The sequence below is a fragment of the Gymnodraco acuticeps genome, unplaced genomic scaffold, assembly GCF_902827175.1.
Source record: "Gymnodraco acuticeps unplaced genomic scaffold, fGymAcu1.1, whole genome shotgun sequence".
In the NCBI taxonomy this organism is placed as follows: domain Eukaryota; kingdom Metazoa; phylum Chordata; class Actinopteri; order Perciformes; family Bathydraconidae; genus Gymnodraco; species Gymnodraco acuticeps.
Window position 1 is genome coordinate 1,815,987 of NW_022992150.1, and position 18,619 is coordinate 1,834,605.

The 18,619-nt window shown below is 38.9% G+C and overlaps 3 protein-coding genes across 6 annotated transcripts; all 3 read right to left on the reverse strand.

Moving 5' to 3' along the window:
* Positions 1–84: 84 nt before the first annotated feature.
* Positions 85–6,324, reverse strand: fam76b (family with sequence similarity 76 member B). Of its 3 annotated transcripts, none has more exons than XM_034204256.1 (10): positions 5,819–6,324; positions 4,935–4,999; positions 4,783–4,837; positions 4,504–4,659; positions 3,038–3,216; positions 2,844–2,894; positions 2,680–2,757; positions 2,421–2,556; positions 2,229–2,330; positions 85–1,217 (listed from the first exon to the last, which is right to left on the reverse strand). In XM_034204256.1, the coding sequence occupies exons 1-10, from the start codon at positions 5,903–5,905 to the stop codon at positions 1,131–1,133; spliced, it is 996 nt and encodes a 331-aa protein (XP_034060147.1). In that variant the 5' UTR covers positions 5,906–6,324; the 3' UTR covers positions 85–1,130. The 3 variants fall into 3 exon arrangements, with proteins under 3 accessions (XP_034060147.1, XP_034060146.1, XP_034060145.1); XM_034204255.1 differs by having other exon boundaries at positions 2,421–2,553; positions 2,674–2,757; XM_034204254.1 differs by having other exon boundaries at positions 2,674–2,757.
* Positions 6,325–8,059: 1,735 nt separating this feature from the next.
* On the reverse strand, positions 8,060–14,776 carry mtmr2 (myotubularin related protein 2). 2 transcript variants are annotated; one of them, XM_034204265.1, is made up of 16 exons: positions 14,478–14,776; positions 13,276–13,378; positions 13,152–13,175; positions 12,957–13,023; positions 12,759–12,853; positions 12,567–12,671; positions 12,234–12,338; positions 12,067–12,150; positions 11,412–11,561; positions 11,129–11,317; positions 10,824–11,009; positions 10,532–10,738; positions 10,339–10,431; positions 10,150–10,263; positions 9,893–10,069; positions 8,060–9,293 (listed from the first exon to the last, which is right to left on the reverse strand). In XM_034204265.1, exons 1-16 carry the CDS (start codon positions 14,555–14,557, stop codon positions 9,132–9,134), a joined length of 1,941 nt encoding a protein of 646 aa, XP_034060156.1. In that variant the 5' UTR covers positions 14,558–14,776; the 3' UTR covers positions 8,060–9,131. The 2 variants fall into 2 exon arrangements, with proteins under 2 accessions (XP_034060156.1, XP_034060158.1); XM_034204267.1 differs by having other exon boundaries at positions 12,957–13,020; positions 14,478–14,775.
* Positions 14,777–15,404: 628 nt separating this feature from the next.
* On the reverse strand, positions 15,405–17,838 carry cwc15 (CWC15 spliceosome associated protein homolog). The gene is made up of 7 exons (XM_034204213.1): positions 17,738–17,838; positions 16,846–16,993; positions 16,585–16,697; positions 16,347–16,447; positions 16,156–16,266; positions 15,897–16,057; positions 15,405–15,794 (listed from the first exon to the last, which is right to left on the reverse strand). Exons 2-7 carry the CDS (start codon positions 16,980–16,982, stop codon positions 15,665–15,667), a joined length of 753 nt encoding a protein of 250 aa, XP_034060104.1. The 5' UTR covers positions 16,983–16,993; positions 17,738–17,838; the 3' UTR covers positions 15,405–15,664.
* Between the last annotated feature and the right edge of the window lie 781 nt (positions 17,839–18,619).

The window sequence follows — 18,619 nt, forward strand, 5'->3', positions numbered from 1 at the left end:
AATTTTTTATATTATCTTAACTATAGAGGTTACAAACATCTAAAAACAACTGTTAAACACTTAAATGGTCAATAAAAACAAACATACAGTTTAGCCAGTTTTAATAGTTTTAAAACAGTTGGTTTGGAAAAAAGTACAAAAGTGATCCTGGACGCCACGGTATGAAACCAGCCCAATAATGCATTATAATAGATGTGTTCCTTAAAAAGCATCTTCTACAGACATGTTAATTTCAACTGGCCTTACCGTACACATACTGTACTCACTAAAACAGATACAAGCAATAGTTTAAATACAATGGCTGACCCCAGTAATACATTTACAAGTGATTCTTAAAAAACTAATTAAAAAGGGAGAGGGAGAAAAGAAGTCTGACCACAATGCCAACCGGTGTCTGGCAGTAAAATCATGCAGTATTACAATTTTTCCACTAAAGAGAAACAGCAAAGCACAACGGCTGTCACACAGTGAGAAAGAGGGCAGCCAAGAAGTGTCTCTCTGTCAGACAGCCTTTTAAAGTGTTCATTGTTAGTTTTGTGAATTGTTACTGAGAGGGTTCTCAACTGTTGAGAGGCAGCTCTGTGGTCACCCTTCCCACGTTTGCATACATTGTAAAGTTGCGCCGTATCTCTGTTGAAGAGAACTTGTCTTTTGCATTCACATACATTTAGAAAAATATAACTAATTGCTATTGAAGAAAACCCCAAAATATGGATATTCTCTTAGTATGTTGTGAGGAAATAAAAAAGCTAAGAAATACAGTTGAATAAATAAATTGCATGAGATCCATAAAAATCAAGTGGATACATCGAGTTGACAGAATGCTGTCCACGTATGCACACCATGCGTTCTGTTTTGGCCCGGCAGTGTTAAAACGAGGGCTCCATCCTCCACTCAATCACACATCCCATGAGCCAGTGGAAAAGTTGCCATAAAATATCTAAAATATGCTGATATTAGAGAAAGGGTTCTTTGATTCAACAGTTTAGTTCCATGTACAACATGGTCTCTGTCGTTACCATTTCAGGAGTAATCAATGTTGATGGCAATGAGATTACACAAGAGGGAGACTTTCACAGTGTCACAACAATGAAGCCGCTCTGTGTTGTTACCCGTTGGCCAACCCATTGTTAGGGCAGCAGTGAACTTCCTGTTCGGTCAAACTTTTTTCCTTTAGAGAGGGAGGCGACTTGTTTCAGCAATTCCCTGTTCTTGCCCTGTGGAAACAAATGATACATGGTGGTAAATGCATAGTTCTGACATTTTTGCACTCACAAAAACCATTAACATTTCAATTTGGCTGCTATAAATACATGTGAAGAAACATCACACGAATTGCAAAGCATGTACTTTTATACCTAACACTCATCATTCATCTGACCCTAAATGGTTTCCCAACATGGGTTAACTTTAAATGTTAAAAGTGTTCTGAGAAAAATGGCGTATGTCCAATCAGCATGAAAAAACAGCAGCAGCGGTGACACTAACAGGAAAGTTAACAGGAAATGACACATTTTGTTCATAACACCAGTCTTCAAAGTTATGCAACAAGTGACTCATCCCTGGCACATATGACACACAAGCAGGATATGGGTCCAGATACTGCTTAACATTTTAAAGCAATTCTTTTTGCAATAGCTGCAGTTATACAACGTTATACATCGTACTTAAAATCACGTGGGCAAGAAGACAATAACAGACAAGGATCATCATGCACCCCAACAGGTTTTTGCATTAAAAAACAACATTGTAGTAAGTATAACTACAAGATGTACTTGAAACAATCTCAGGAAAGCAAACTTAGATGTAATTGATTCATAGACTGTATATATGTACATTGATTTAGCGTGTGCTCATTTCTACTGGGCCTTTAAGTCGTAGAAGAGAACCTTTATTTTAACTGACAAGATTGACAGTCAGTGATTGACAGGACTAATATTAAAGGCATGCTTTAGCAAATACTATACAACACACCTTCTTGGAAGATGTTCATTTGAATGTTTGGACTCTGTAAACCTCTTCAAAAAGAGCTAAATAACGAGTAGAACATTTACATTAGAATCAACTAGGGCTGCACAATATATGATTTGTTATTGTCTCTGTTGTCAACTTGCAGGATAAGCATATTGTGTAAGACTGCAATATTGTTTGAGGGTGTTATAAGGTGTGGAGTTTTGAGTTGAAACTTTTAAGAGACACCTGTCATGTGTGCATCTGTGGTTTCCTACCTGCTGGTGCTCCATAGACTCTTTGTGCGATTTATCCATTTGGTTCATCTTGACTCTCATGTTGGATTCCTGGTACTGAAAGTCTGCTTTGAGCTCCGTGAGCTAGAGGGGCAATGAATAATCAATACGTCAAACACGTAGAAGGAACCAACGGTGATTTAGCATTTGACTCATTAGAGGGTGATAACATACCTTTCGGTCCTTCTCTAGAATGGTTTGATCCTTCTGCTGCAGAACTCTCTTCAGTGACATCACTTCCTCTTTCAGCTGGCTGATGAGAATGAAGTTATCTGTTCCTCCAGAGTCCATTGACTGGGTGATGGAACTACTGAATGGGGAAAGGAAAAGAAACAAGGCCAGTATTAAGATGGGTAGTTCACTTCAGCAGGATGATTGCAAAAGGAATGAGCATTTTTCCATTAAAAAAAAATCAATCTTTTTTTACCAATACCTGTCCCCGTTGGATGGCTTTAACTCCAGTTTTGGTTTCTTCTTTGGAGTCTCCTTCTGGATTGAAGAAGATTTATGGCTGCAAAGAACAATCAAAATGGTAAATTAAAACTGTTGCCTTTTTTTCACTCTATTAAGCAGTTGAGTTGAAAAGGGAAGTTTTACCTCTTATTCCACAGCCCCTGCTCCTGCTCTGGACTTAAGCTCCCACTTAGTCTGTGTGAGATAATGTAGCCATTAATTCCCTCGATCTACGTCCTACTTTTGAATGCTTGATATTAACAACCATCTATAGCATATTATACACAAGTGTCATTACTCTGTTAAAATGCCCAATAATGACCCGACAGAGGACGTACTTGTGATGAGAGCTGCTGTGTCTGTGGTGGTGGTGATGATGGTGAGGTCTGGAGTGGTGGTCTTTCTCATTCAGCGAGGAGGAGTTGGAGGAGCCGAAGCCCTTCCTCTGCTCCTTGGTCTTCTGCAGGACACGGCGGTAAGACAAGGTACAGAGCCAGCAGAGCAATTTCCCGTCCACCTGTAAGACAAGAAGGATATAGTACTCCGTATTAGACTAGCTGTTACATATTCACTGTTAAGTCAAACAGAGCCTAAGGCTTTAATAAAAAATAAAAATAAAAAACAGATTACAAGTAGTCGGAAAATAATATATATGGATACATATCAATAACAAAATAGCTTAATTTTAATCAGAAATGAAATGATTAGAGCTACAAATATGTTTCATTTAAATACATATCATCAATTAATAGGGATAGACAACAGGTGTGTAATGATTGCAGGCGGTCCTGCCTCCTCTGGCAAGCTGGGAGCAATCACCCTAATCATAGAGCCCAGTGCTGCATCCTGGAGAAGGATTTAAATAGTTGCTGTGTGCGATCCTGGTAGACTGAAGCGTGTAGACGGGAGGCATTTCTACCGAGTCAGGACAGGCAGCCGGTAAGATCCGATCCATAATGTTGTGTGAGAGCCGCTAATGTTTATGTTCTGTTAGATTGTTTGCGTGTGTCCCACGTGTCTTGTTAGAACTCTACGCAGCATTGTTTAGATGTAGGTTTCAATGTGGTGTGCTAATTGTGCGGAACATTCTGAGCTTAGACGCTCTGTTATTGTCAGAAGGATAGGTAAAATAAGGAAAATAGTTATTCTTAAAAAGTATTTTTGATTTAGTAAAAACCTTTATAATAAGATCCTGTTAATTTATTCCACGGAAGATTCCTGCTAAAAGGGGAGAAAATAATCTTTCTTGTTAAAGAAATTCATTTGATTAGAAGCATTGCTAGTGAAGTCTTGTTTAATTCATTGAATACCTGTTAAAAGAGGAAATCATCTTTTCTTGTTTAAAAATAATCAATTTGTTAACATTTCTAGTAAAGTCCAGTTAATTAAATCTGCTGAGATTTTAAAAGAGCTTGGGTTTAAAGAAACGTTTTTAAAATGGATATTTCTGTGCTTAGTCTGTTCAATCTATGTGTAACATATTCATAATTAAGGCAGCAGTTGCCAAACAAATGTATTGTTTACATGCTTTATTTATGTTTACATGCTTTATTTATTTTTGATAACTTACAAATTCTAAAATGCATCTTTCTTGTTTTCAAAGGTTTTTCATCTGCATAAAGTGACCCAGTCAGCAAAGACATTTAAGTGAACTGCTAAAAGAAAAGCTGTGTCATTGGAGTGGAATCCTGTTCTTAAATTCCTGTCGATGCCTCAAGTCCCTTACAAGTGGGGAATCTGCACAAAACCAGAGGAAACTTGACATTCACTGTCAGATGTGGCTGCAAGTGTGTGAGGTGTGTACCTTTCTCCTGCCTTCCTCCTTGCGGTCAAAAGCACATTGCTGTTTGCACTGCTCACAGGTCTGTGGAGGTCCATATTTCTTCTCTGAGTTAGTACAGCGCTGACATTTTGTCCCGATAAAAGCTGCAATGATGTTACAGTACTGGCAGGGTTTGGGCTGTAAAGAGAGACAAAAGTTCATGTGAAAAATGTGTTTATTTTACAGCATCGACCGTAAACAAATGTGAGTGCCACACAATAAATACAACTGGAGTGCGAAGTGCTTCAAGTGCTTACTTACTGTTCCAAACTGTTTGACGTTCTGAGCACACTTCTTGCAGATTGTATTGGTTTTACTGTAAATAATAAACTGGGGTTAGAATCCAAAAAAATGCACACCCTCTTAATAATAGCATATGTGCTGAAATTCACCACAAGGCGGAAATCTCACACCTTTCCTGTTGAAACTCAGATCTGCAGAATGTGCACTTCACTATTGGATGTGCAATGCGACATTCCTGTGGCAACAAAACAAAGAAATGTTCTCATGAGTGTTATTGTGCGATTAAACTGGCACATCAGAAAGAACAGTGCCTCGCCTCATAACAACTTGTGTTTCGCAACAACACCCAACTATGTGGGTGTACTGTATACAAGAAGAGAAATACGTTTAATTTGACTGATTTAGGTTGCTCAACACAAAATACTATTCCACAAGGGATGGGCAGAGTAGGAAACATAAGCTCAATAAACTAGAGCCGATGTTGGATACATCTAAGTGGCATTATCTAATAGTGAGAAAAACAATGATAAACCAACTAATGTTTTTGAAGTTTTCATTGACCTTGTGCTTTAACTATCATGTACAAAGAAAAGTTCTGAGTATAGGAAATACAGTGATAAAACTGTCCATTTTGTCTATACTACCTTCTTTTAAAAGATATGAATCAGTGCAGACTTGGATGTTTAGAAACACACTTTAGAATAAAAAATCTCTAAACAAGGCAACAAGTATGTACACCCATGGCAATTCCTAAAAACTAAAATTATTTTAAACCCTTAGTAATTATTGTTCAGTGTGTAATTATTCAGTAGGACTGAGTTTTAACTCTAATCAGGATCGACGTATGACATGATCTAAACAAGATTACTCTCTGTATTAGCGCTTCCAGGTTGGACAGATAAATGCTGTTACATAATCTGGCTTGTCGAAAGAGCATCACACCACACGGCATCAACCCCTCACAAAACATCAACAGTTTTACGCTTGGGATTTGTTGTTGAGTATTGTTTGAAGACATCCTCGACCCCACACACACACACACACATCCAGTTACCTTGCACAGCTGCTGGCCCTGCGACAGCTCCTCGAAGGGGTACCGCTGGTTACACTTCGTACAGGCGTACAGAGCCGACGTTGCCATTCTCGCTGAACTGATGTCACCGAGCTAGATTAGGTTAGCAGAGTCCAGCTGCAAATTGACCGGATTACCGACGCTATTTCCTTTCTAGCCCTTTCGCTAATTCAGGACTGAGAACACTCAAACAGCGCTGGCATCCACTGTTAGCTAACGTTAGCTAGCTCGGCTAAGTAGCGCTGGGCAACACAGAAATAGCTTAGCTGGAGGGAGCAGGCGAAGAACAATAAAATCCAAATATTTGTTATCTTTATCACGTTATCCAACCCGACTAACTTCAGACGAGTCGTTGCTAAAGTCGCGGAATAAGCAACCCGTTAACATATATCTGTCTATTTGTATTAAGTTTCCACTGTTCTCGCCAAGAAAGGTATTTTCCTGTTTTCCTTCTCTCTTTTTGTATCAACGCCGTCGTCGTCATGTAACAGGAAATGAGCTCCACAAGAAGAAAGGAAACCTATCGCGACACAATATCCGTCCGCGGGATTTACTGTTTGAAATAAGCAGAGCCAATCACAATCGTGGATACTTCATATTTATATTGTATTTAGTTTCTAATACAATCTTATTTAATCTATTTTATTTGTTTTATTTATGTATGCATACTATTATATTTCATTTATATATTGGCCACTATCCATGATCAGGTATAATTATATATAAATTAGATATGTAAATTGTAATCCCTGTACATTTTGCTGTATGATGTCCTTTTGTTGTTCTGTTGTTTATGTTTTGATGTCTTCTTGTGGAACCTACTGCTGCAGGTCTCCCTTGAAAAAGAGATCATTGATCTCAATGGGATTTTACCTGGATAAATAAAGGTTTTGAGTTGAATTATGTAAGTAACTTGAACAATTGATTTAATTACTAAAGTCACGACTATTTTTTTTTTATTGCATCCAGTTTGCCTGTGAGGAATTGTGTGTGTGTAATTATTGAGTCCTAAATGATAGGTGCATAGTTTGAAATGGAAACAATCATATTATTTTGAATTCTGCTAATTCTCGATTCATCTTAATCTTACAAATGTTATTTTTTATTATTAGAAATCGAGATATGTTTTGTTTCAGAAAAGTTGTCATGTAGTTAAAAAGTCATTCATAAGAGGGCCTGAAATCTTCAGTTGATACTAAAGTGGCTGCTGTAACACATAACTATGAATTCAATACATGCTGGATACCTGTACTGTTGATACTGTCTGTCATCCTTTAATTGAGGGTATTAACCAGTGATTTTGGGCCCCATGTTAAGATTGGTTACTTAAACATTTTGTTCTTAATGTTCTAAAATTGTTTGGGCCCCTGTCAGTCACGGGCCCTTAGAATCGTCCTAACTTTTCACCCCCTTACGGCGCCCCTGTTTGCAGCTCAGTGCCTCATCCAACAGATTGGATCCTAATTCTGAAATGTGTGACACATTTCAATCAACATTAATATAACCTAATCAAGTCTCATTCTGTTGATAAACACTCATTTGGATGAGGCTCTTTTTAATTATAAAAAGTAATGCCAGTAATAGAAATGACTAACTTAAGCAATTTTAGTGGCAATATCAATTCATTTGAAGTTATAGGTATGAATTACAATGTAAAGTCAATGGAATGATAAGCCTGTTAATGGATAAAGGATGCATTAAAGCTCAATTATGGCCAGTCATCTAATATTCAGGTATGAGAGACCGCTTGAATATGATCATGTAAAATGATTCCAGAGCCACTGAGTCTAATATTACCCTCAAGCAGTCACACTGTATTTCACATACCTTATTTAAAATAAAATACACTTTTCTTTATTATATTAGATGGAGACCATAATCACTATGTTAGTGGTATCAGTATTGGGACTGCTGAGAAAAAATAAAGTTAGTGTGCATACTGTTCTGGAAACAGCTTCATTACTCCTGACCGCTGCTCCTGACTAACTAGCACCAGACTGTATTGCTAGCGTACAGCACCACCTACATGATACACTGTATAACAGCCTGTCAAATGTCTAAAAAGGAATTATTCAGCGAGTGTAATGAAGGTTAATGAATATGACATTTGTAAATAATAAAAAACGTGCTTCATATTTTACAGTTATTGCTCATGTTGTTGGGGTTCTGCTATCATTTGAAACACTAAAAGATTAAAGGCAGGAAATAAACTGTGTTCACACATCACGCTATGGAAATCATACCGACTCCTGTGTTTATTGAAAGTATTTACATATGCAGTGGAAAGGCTGACACTGTATTAACCGTTTCACCAGTATTAGTTGACATTTTAAAAACTGTGCTATCCTATCTCTCAATTAGAACAAGGCACAGATATTTAAAATAAAATGTGAAATAAACACCCAAGGCAAACTATTAGTTGTTACATATTCTGCTTCCTATAAAAAAAACATTGGCTGCTACTAGTTTTTTAAAATAATATTAAGAAATGGATACACACTAGCTTTTAACGTTAATTATTAACTGGACAAATTAACTGTTGCATATTCTGGTTAGCATATTAATATTGCATGGGAACATTTCTAATTAATTTGTGACATTAGACAGGCATACAAGTCTGGAAAGAAGGATAATAAATAACTTACAAAACATGAGATTAATACAAGACATAAGTCTATGTATTCATAAAAAAAAGATATTTGGTCACAACAATCTAAAAGCACTGACTTCGGAAGACAATCTGCCAACTTATTTTAATGCTATGTATTTTTCCTAACATTAAAATAATCTAACAGCCCTTTAGCTACATTGTTGAATCTCACAGACCACTCAAATGCAGTAATTTACATCTTCACAATTGCTTTTAAATCAATCTCTTAACATTTGCAGTGCAGAGGAATGAAGTGAGTGTTCCTATGAAGTGTGTAAGGCATACATAATTCACCCGAGTAATATTTTAGTGTACTTCAGAAATGGTCCAACACTGATTGTAGGTGGGTCGATGAGCTAGACAGTACTCACTATTCTTATCACTAACATCTCGACTCTGGAGGCAGAGAACAATATGGCTGTGGTCAAAGCACTAAGAGACAGTCTCCGGTTGTAAGCAGACTCTATATTCCCCGTAAAATGTGCAAACACAAACAGACATTTGGTGATAGTGTGTAACGCGGCGTTTCACCCAAAGAGCCAGTTTAGCACCCAGGTCCTTCATGGCGTGGCCTACAGATGACTACTGTCAGCTTCTCACAGGTAGTGTTTAGCTTCCGCGACCGTCATGAGGGTCACAGTTACGTCAAACAAAGGTCTGCACCGGCGTGATGGAGCGTGTGGGGGAGCCGGCACGTTCAGAGGAAGAGGCCGAGCGATTGGTCACCTCTCGCTGCAGGTCGTCCACTCTCTTCTGCAGCTCCGCACGCTTCGCCAGCAGCTCCTTGTAGCGCTGATGAACAGGTTCCTGGTAACAACAAATAGGTTGACCTGTAAATCTCAAGGTCAAACACTTTAGTGAAGCATGTATGAAATGCAAACAATTTTCTTTGAAATGCTGAAGTCCGATCTAAAGGGGGGACAACCTGGAAAATAATGTAAAGATTTAACAAATAAATTCCACTTGGAAACTTCAGCAGATTACTTACATTAAGTTATGTTTTAGGTTTAATCCATGTTTTTAGTAATAAAAACTCTTCTCTATAAATCAGGCTATTAATGATATATGAATGAACCCCTCTGCAGTCTGTGTGTGTAAGTGCCACTGAAGTGGAGATTTCTGGAGTATTACAAAAACAAAATGTATTTGAGGCTTCAAAGATATGTATTGTAAGTGGATTATTCAATGGACAATATGTTGTGATTAATTATGCTGGTTTGGATGAATTTGGTAAATTCTACACATGCAAATAAAGAAATTGAGTGCAATAAACTGTTAAATGTATATTTTGGAGGTTTTCTTTCCACTAGTCTGAAAGTTAAAAAGCAAAACAGCCCAACATCTCAAAATTGACCAGTGCATAAAAAGAAACAATGTATCTGGCCTTAAAAAGCCTATTGCCATACCTGAGGCCTCATGCGAGGGTTCCAGCGGATGTAGTAGCCAACCCAAAGCTCCAGGTGACGTAAGCTGACTACAGGAAACAGCACATGGTTGGTATAGTTCACATACAAGGGATTGGTGAAGTCCTCCAGCTGGCTGTTGATGTAGGACCACAACGACACTGTCCTCTTGGGAATCTCCTGTAAAATAAAAAGGGGAGGTCGACATGACGTTGGACTCAGACCTCCAACAAAGCTTTGAGAAAAAAAAATGCTCTTACCTCTTTCAGCCTCTGCTGTTCGCTGTTGCACAAGAATGTCCCAAACAGGCAGCTGTACAGGTGATCCAGGATGGTCACCAGGAAGTTTTCGTTGAACTCAAAGGCAGCAGGAAACTAAAATAATAACAGCTTCTTTAGTGTCATTGAAAGACCGTGTTGATCTGAAGATCAGCTCTATTTATTGCTTACCTGGCGAGTCAATTGCCAGACACAGTCGATGAACTGAATGAAAACAGGTGAGCGGTCTGCGTCGGTGTGGTTCTTATCGCCGTGACCAACACGCTGAAAGAAGAACAAAGGATAATCAGTGATGCAACTGATAAAGCAACCAAGCACATGTATTTTTACCAAACGTCAAAATAGTGTGAGAAAATGTGTTTACCAGCTGGAAGCGGTGACCGAAGCTCAGCCACTCTTTCTCCAGCAGCACCTCGAAGCCGCGGATGGTGCGGTAGTGAGCGTCCAGCATGAGCATGGCCAGGGAGGTGAGCTGGCCCGTGCGATCCCAGCCATCGCTGCAGTGCACCACCACTGAAGTTTTCCCAGACTCCACCTTGTCTGCAATACGCAGGGCTCCTGCTAGGATCAACTAAAAACACATGCACAACAGAGTGGTTGTTATTCTCCTTAAGTTGAGAGGAGATCCGGTATATAACACCAAGTCTTTCGCTCACCTTGATGTGCTCAAGCCAATGAGTGGACTCCAGATTGGAGAGCCAATGGGAATCCTCGATGTTGGGGTAGACCACGTCCTTCAGCTTGCGTAGGGACTCTCTCATCACATGGATGTTGTGAATATCCAAGAACACCAGCTCAGCATTTTGATACGCATCTTCACTTTCATAACCACCGCCTTTCATCTGAAGAAGAACATTTTAAAACAAACAAGGGAAGACATTTAGCAAGCAGACCCTGAGTTTCTTTACATATAGAGATGCACTTATTGCAATTTTCTTGGCTGATTTTCAGTATGATATACCTTGTTGGCAGCAGCGTTGACACTGGGCCTGGCATCGAAGATGAACAGTTTATGGGACTGAGCATTAGCATCCATGATGGCCTGAAGGTATTTCTCATCCTCTTTGCTGCGCTTCCCGTTTACTCCCACCATGGGCTGACTGCAGCGCGTCACTGTGGCCTGGCTCTCCGGATGGATCCATGACAACACCTGCACACAGAGTATAACAGAATGTTACCAAAGACAGTCAGACAATATGATGAGGAGAGGATAGGTAGGTTCATGCTGAAGAAAGGTCACTCACAGGTATCCTTCCCTTGGCTCGGAAGGCAGCTACTCTCTTCAGCTCTTCGTCTGGTATGTTCACAGGCACCGCCAGGGTTGATGGGTAGGTGTCACAAACCTCGTAGTGGTCATTGACTTTTGTTACCCTCCAGCTTTCATTTGGTATACCCTTTAAAAACACACAAGGTACCAATTTAATAAAAACAGACAAATAACTAATGTAATAAACCGTCTGGAATTTTAGATTTTTTAAGCGGGGTTGAATGTGTTACATATTTACATTCAGTTTATTACCTACAGTAGATGTCGGACAGACCTTGCTGATATGGAACTAAAGCTGTTATCTTTGCTTACTAGGCCCTATTATTCGTTTTGGGGTTTCCCCTTTCCTGCAGTGTGTTGTCGCGCTTCTATGGCTAGCGCTCCAACACAGTGTACGGGAAAGGCTATGGGGCGGGTCATCTCTAAGCGGTTGACCGATAACAACAGAGCTGGACAGCTAACCAATCAGAGCAGACTGGGCTCTGGTTTCAGACAGAGGGGAAAAGAGGTTCAGCAGCACAGGCAGTATGAGATAAATAAACAATGGAACAATTACTTCATACCTCCCAAATTTAAACATTCCCAACAATCTAATTAAGATATGCCGGTCGAACCATGTTGTTTTTAAATACCTGTCTTTTGTATTCTGAGACAGCATCATACACCTTCCATCCGTTTTCAGGAAATACTTGGCCATATTCACAGGCAAAGATTTGCTGTGGAGAGAGGGAGAGGTGTTCAGTCAGCAGACAGAGCTGATCAACAGTGACAGAGACACCAAGGCTTAAAAATCACTCACCAGCCCGTTGGAAACAGGAAACGCAAATTTCACCAGCACTTCGAAAATGGACTTCCTCAGTGTGTCCTCCAGTTGTTTGTGAGCAAATCGCAGATTACGCATATCCTGCAGATAGGCAGAGCAGCAGGTCATGGACATACTCAGAGGTCTATAGTTGTATATAAATATGATTTCATAGCAGTAAAGCATCTTTGCTATGCTATTGTAGAAATATAGCATGTTCATAGACTGACTTATTCTTAAAAAATGTGATTTCAGATTCGTTATGCCTGTGCACTGTTCCATCTACTGAATTGCCATATAAAGCAGGTTTAGTTTCCACATCCTACTCACCTTGCATACTAGCCCGTATGACACGTCGCCGCGACTAGAGGCACTTCCAATCTTTTCCACACGACTCACCACCCCGAGGGGCAGGTCCAACACAAATGATGGCTCCTAGAAACAAACTACACATTAACAAAAACTGTACGTTTTCTGTAGCGATTTATACTGCTTTTTAAATGTTTTATTCAAGAAGCATACCCTGTCCATGCATCTGAAGAAAAGTCTGTAGTTGGTTACTGTCACCGTCCCCCTCATTGCTCCGATGAAAGGACAGAAATAGGTGACATCTTGGGCTACAAAAATAAAAAAATAAAAAATGATGTTTATAGCCAAGCACAACACATATAGGAAAAAACGAATTTTCCTTTAATGCGTGAATGCAAAGAGAGCACATACCCATGTCATGAACAGTTTCATTTGGAAGTAACTGTGGCTCTTCTTTGTCTGAATCTCTAGGCACCTGCTTAAAAGATAAGATACATATTATACCTAAAGGAGAAGCGCTCTCTTAATCTGAACATATTAAACTAGCTACGGAATTATCATTATTCAGACTACTTCGTCTAGTTTGTAATTCACAAGAAGGCGTACCTTGGCAGCAGTTTTTGGCTTGACCTGAAGAATGCAGAGAAGAGGAGAGTCATGCTTTGGACATTATTATGAGTAAATGAAAAAAAACAGCATTGTGTAAGTGACATTTGTGCATGTAACTGACCCTGAGCTCTGGGGAGAGCTCTGTAGGAGTGGCCCCGGAGTCACAAGACATGGCAGAGGCTGCTTTGGCCTGGGCAGAGCGGTCAGAGCGAGAGGTGGACGTGCTGTGGAGAGATAACAGGACAAACTATAAAAAAGAAATACAACTTGTCTGAGTAAAATGTAACTACAGCCATGTTATTCTCATTGTACTTATGCTGAAACCGTTATTTGATTAAATATTAGCCACCTAACAAAAATGATTGCTGAGTAAATTCACAAAGTTGCTACTCGGCTTATCCGAGTAGTAACTTTAGAACAGCGAGAGTGAATTTACTCAATAAGAAGAATTTTAGGTACTTACTCCATTTTCTGTTACTTATACTTATACTCCAAAACACCTCAAACAAGGCAAATATTGTTCAATTTACTTTACTACATCTAAAGCATATACTTAAATAATATACAATATAATTAACAAGTAAATGGTGTAATATTATTGAATAAAATAAGACATTATCAATTCAAAATGTGGGTGATGTTCACATTAATAATAATCAAATGTTCTGATTCTGAAATGGGCCATTCTGCATAACGACAACTTTTACTTTTGGTACTTTAAGTAGCCTATGTTGTAATGCTCGGACTTATGTATAATGTATGCAGGACTTTCGCTTAAAACAGAGTATTGCTAGACTGTTGTTTTGCTACTTTTAATCAAGTAAAAGATCTGCATACATCCTCCACCTCTTCTTTAGGACTTTTAACTGTAAAGCATACTGAGGAAGTATGAATGAAGAACCTTGAAGGCATCATCGTGGGCTCGTTTTTCACAAGTTTTAAAGCCTAAACTATTTATTGAATATTCAAATACACAATGGGTGGCATTGCTCTGGAATCTGTTTATTTAGATTGACATTTGCTTACATTGTCCCTCCTACATTATAAAAGATTGTTGGACCTTTTCATTATAAGGGATAATGGCCGATAATGACAGGCTAGTTAAATGGTGCCCAACTGTCAACATCAGGGGTCGTTTCATGGCAGTTTGTTAATCGCACATTGCATTATTTGTGGTTTAACGGACGCTTCTGAAGTTTTAGTAAAATAACATTAGTATTAGACATGTCAAGTCACGTTACAACACTGAAATACACAGCTGTCTTTTTGTTTTAAAAACTTTTAGCTAGCTTAAAAGCGACGTGTTGTGGTGCGTTTAGCTACCTGGACAATGAATCAACACTTGGCTGTCGGGACGAGGAGCGCTTCGAGCCCAGGCTGTCGATGCTGCCGCTCTTCTCCATGTTCTCCTGCTTCAAGCGTTAGGATATCTGGTGCTGTTGGCCCCGAATAATGCTCTAAAGATCCCCGTATACACTGAAGAATGTCTTTAAATCCCCCCTCGGAGTTCAGTAAATCCCCACCAACGAAAGGAAGCTGCCATGTTTTCCCAGCAGCCTCCCAAAGCCTGTCACAATGGAGCGATTGTTGGAGTGGGCGCCCCCTGCCGGAGGGCTGCATGCGCTGTGGACCTTCTGATTTGATTCAGAAACAACTGGAACAGGCATTTGGTGGCATTTGGCTTTTTAAAGAAATTCCAGGGATTTAAATGCATTTAAATCGCGAATAATATCAAATAATTATCGTTATAGTTGTATTATCCTAACTGTTTCCGAGAAACACAACACGTACACACATATTGCGTTCCAAAGTATCCATGTTGCAAATAATCATTCATTTTTTGACTTGAAGTAGGGATGATTGATATAAACAGTGCTTTACACAACTAGCCAAATTAAAATACAATTCTAATTCTTGCCTCATTACAAATAAGACAGAAAGCTTGAAATCAGAACTTGCACCCCAAATGAATTTCCTTTTAAATATCAAAAATAATGCGACTCTACTTTGAAGAAATCTTTTTGCCTATTTCATTCCTTTATCTCAAAAGGTTCATTAAATTATGATTGCGTAAAACCCATTCTGTTAACAGTTTTAAGTGTGTTATCGTGCACAATAGGAAATTAAAACCAAAACCCCACATTTCAGGAAAAAGGTAGAATACATATTTAAGGAACAATGCCCTTAAAAAGAGAATCCTCCAAAATGACAAGGATTTTCTCAAATAAATTCCTGCAAGGCAACATAGTCTTACAGTTTATTGAAATGTTAATTTTATTTAAAAAGAAAAACCTACAGAAAGACATTTAACAGTTTCAACTTTTCATTTGCTTTATTCAAAGGATGTATCTTTCCCACTCATTTATATACAACATCTTACTTGTTGACTGTACACATACTAATGCATTTGAATACAGAATGTATGTGAATGCATTTGTCAATCTTGGGATTGAGGGAAAGGAGAGCGAAGTCTAAACAAAAGGTTAAAAAAACAAAAAAACACCAAGTCTTTACTTTACATATTTCTCCATAAATTTCTTGTGGAACTCAGAGCGCAGTGTGTCATTGATAAAGCGCTTCTCCTTCCTTGCTTCGTCAACTCCTTTGGCGCAGTTCTTGAACACAACATCATCATCCCACCTAAAAAGATATTAACACATTCATTTGAGTGGATTATAAGTGGAAAGTGAAGAGAACATTTTTCTTTATACATAAAACTCATGATGTGTCTTTATGCCATACCTTCTCTTGACTCTGAATGTAGTCTGAGTCGGGGCGACCTGCTGTTGCTGTTGCTGTTGCTGTTGCTGCAGCTGCTGCTGCCCGGCCAAATTGATCAATGGATTGCCACTCAATATATTCTCCATGCGAATTCTCTCCTCCTCTGCCTTCTGCTCCCGCTCCTAAAATGGGAAAAGAAACAACGTCACTCAATGACAGCACATTTGCCTCATCTCAAACAGAAATGGTGTCTTCACTTGACAGCTGGTTCAAACTTTACTTTGCGTTCTTGCTCTTCAGCCCGCTCCTTCTTGATCTTCTCCAGTTCTGCCAGAAGCGCTGCAGTGTCGTCATCATCGCTGTCCTCCTCAGAGTCCTCGTCCTCATCGTCCTATAAATAACCAGGCATCAATGATGAGGGAGTTCTAATCCCCAAAAAGTGAGATTAAATATTGCAGGGAATGCTCTTACATCGGTGAGAGGGTCGTCAGCATCAAGGTTGGCTGCTGGGATCTGATCTAGTCTGGGCCTCTTTGAGGATGATGACGAAGATGATGATGATGTGGTGTGCTCTGGAAAATGAGGGTCAATGCAGTATATCAATTATTGGTTTAATGGGTATATACGTTACATAACATGAGTAACTTGCATAGGAATAACGAATAGAAGACATGTTAAAAAAACATTAAGTCTCGGCAGAAATACCAACCTCTTGGTCCTCTCTCTCGGGTCTTTTCACGTGCAACTACACGCTCCCTTTCCTCCAGCTCCCTGCGGAAGTCACGGGCACGCACCTCTTCCTGGTTATCCTGGGTAGGTTGTCTGAGAATGGGAAAACACATTTGTTATATTTCCAGCAAATGAAGGAAGAGTTCAGCAACAAACATACTGGATAACAATCAGCGGTTGACTCAGTGAAACACCGATAACAACATACAAAAATCATTCTACACATGTTTGAAATACTGACCTGTATTTGATTTTGGTGTGACCCGGGAGATCTCGACTGGAATACTGCTTGGACAGGGCACTTAAATCCCCTCCACCTTCTCCCTTACCTCGCCCTCCTCTGGCCGGCTCAAATGTTGGTCTTGCAGCTGTAGTCATCTTTAATAGATCTGAAGAGGAGAACAAAGATTACATTAACATGTTTATCCAAAGCAACTTACATCATTGAGATACAAACTAAGAAGAACAGATACAAACCAACTAAAAACCAAGTGATGTTCAGAACAGTACACACCCAAGACCTGAGCACATTTAAATAGAGAGGGGTCGCTAAAAACATGAAGCTCCTGTCATAAATATCAAGCTGACTTGTCAATAATGAGGCAGCAGTCCCCTCATTTGAATCTAACAACATATGTTACACTACGTCTAAGTCTGTTTCAACCCAAAAGTGCGGAAACTACCTACAAATCAAACATGCACAAAGTGTCTGCAGGGGATACATTTCAGGTGATATGGTTGTGTGGTAATGTAGCTTTAGTTATTTCGTCTAATTGAAGAAGCACATCCAACAACAAGCTAAGCAATGTATTGCCAGTAGGCGTTTTGCTCATCAGACCTTTAAATAACTTAATACTTATCTTATTGTATAAGAGACATCTGCCGTGTTTTATAAGGCAAATAAAGGTTTGCTAATTATTGCTAAAGAACAGAAGCTAGCGAGTTTTCCACTACGGCTAACAAGTTGCTAGCATGCTAACCTGGACCAACAACGATGAATAATATGAAACCAATGCTAATTTGTTTAACTTGTCTATTGTGAACACTCAAAAATGAAAAGTTTCAAAAAGTAATTTCACTAAAATTCATTTCAAGGGTAGTTTAGAAATGGATTTTAGATAAATAATACTTACGGAGCTGCTACCGCACGAGAAAAGCCGAAAAAACGCGTGTCGTCACTTCCTGTAGAAACCCGGAAAAGATGCATTCATAAACCCTCGGAAATGTAACAACACTCTGAACCCTTCGTGCTAAAGGATTTTCATATATTTGAATATAGTGGTCTTGTTGATTCCCACATTTTTGTTATGATGATTAGTGAACTGAGCTCTTACTAATATACTAAATAACTATTCTACGGTATATTCAATGTGATCATCTCTATATTTGCATGTAAGAACAAGTAAAGTGCCTTAATTTTCCTTATTAATTATTGTGCAATGTTGTATTGGGAAGGTAGGGGGGAGTGTCAAATAGTAATATGGATGCTTTGAAAGTATTGGAATCTGAATTAAATGTAATCATAACACAAACTTGAAAGTCTGCCAATAAGGGTTAACAACGAACAAGCAAAAAATGCGGATTAAGTAAAAAAAAAAAGGAGAAGAGTAATACAGATAAAGACAAGATAAGATTCACTTTATTGATCCCAATTGGGAAATATTTCAGCAGCATGTAAACATTAGGGGTCGAGAGAAGCAAATGTATATATCTTTTTTTACAAATTTGAATGGACACTGATTTAAATTGTTGATAAATTATTACATTTTCAGGCCAGTGGAGACGTCTCAACATGAGGTCTAATATCAGATTTTTAGTGTCAATTTCCAAAAACTAACATGTAATTATGACAGCGTACACAGCCGAACCACAAAATGGCCCAAAGAAACAAGGTCATTAATCTGTCAACCTTAACTTTGCTGTCGCCAGGCCCAGGGGGTGATTTGTTTTACAGATCACACACACATACTTATGCAATACCTTAAGGAACAACTTGTGACATCCTGTGACACATT

Bases quoted from the DNA above. Each gene is read 5' to 3' on its own strand.
- fam76b (XM_034204254.1), bottom strand. From the start codon at position 5,905: ATGGCAACGTCGGCTCTGTACGCCTGTACGAAGTGTAACCAGCGGTAC. The intron at 5,000-5,818 runs GTAACTGGATGT...TTGTTGCCACAG, and splicing joins AGGGCCAGCAGCTGTGCAAG to GAATGTCGCATTGCACATCC. The intron at 3,217-4,503 runs GTACACACCTCA...CTTGTCTTACAG, and splicing joins AGGAGGAAGGCAGGAGAAAG to GTGGACGGGAAATTGCTCTG.
- cwc15 (XM_034204213.1), bottom strand. From the start codon at position 16,982: ATGACTACAGCTGCAAGACCAACATTTGAGCCGGCCAGAGGAGGGCGA. The intron at 16,698-16,845 runs GTCAGTATTTCA...TCCCATTCTCAG, and splicing joins CACACCAAAATCAAATACAG to ACAACCTACCCAGGATAACC. The intron at 16,448-16,584 runs GTTGGTATTTCT...CTCATTTTCCAG, and splicing joins CCGAGAGAGAGGACCAAGAG to AGCACACCACATCATCATCA.
- mtmr2 (XM_034204265.1), bottom strand. From the start codon at position 14,557: ATGGAGAAGAGCGGCAGCATCGACAGCCTGGGCTCGAAGCGCTCCTCG. The intron at 13,176-13,275 runs GTCAGTTACATG...TGCATTCTTCAG, and splicing joins AGCTCTCCCCAGAGCTCAGG to GTCAAGCCAAAAACTGCTGC. The intron at 12,151-12,233 runs GTGAGTGATTTT...CTCTCTCCACAG, and splicing joins TTCCTGTTTCCAACGGGCTG to CAAATCTTTGCCTGTGAATA.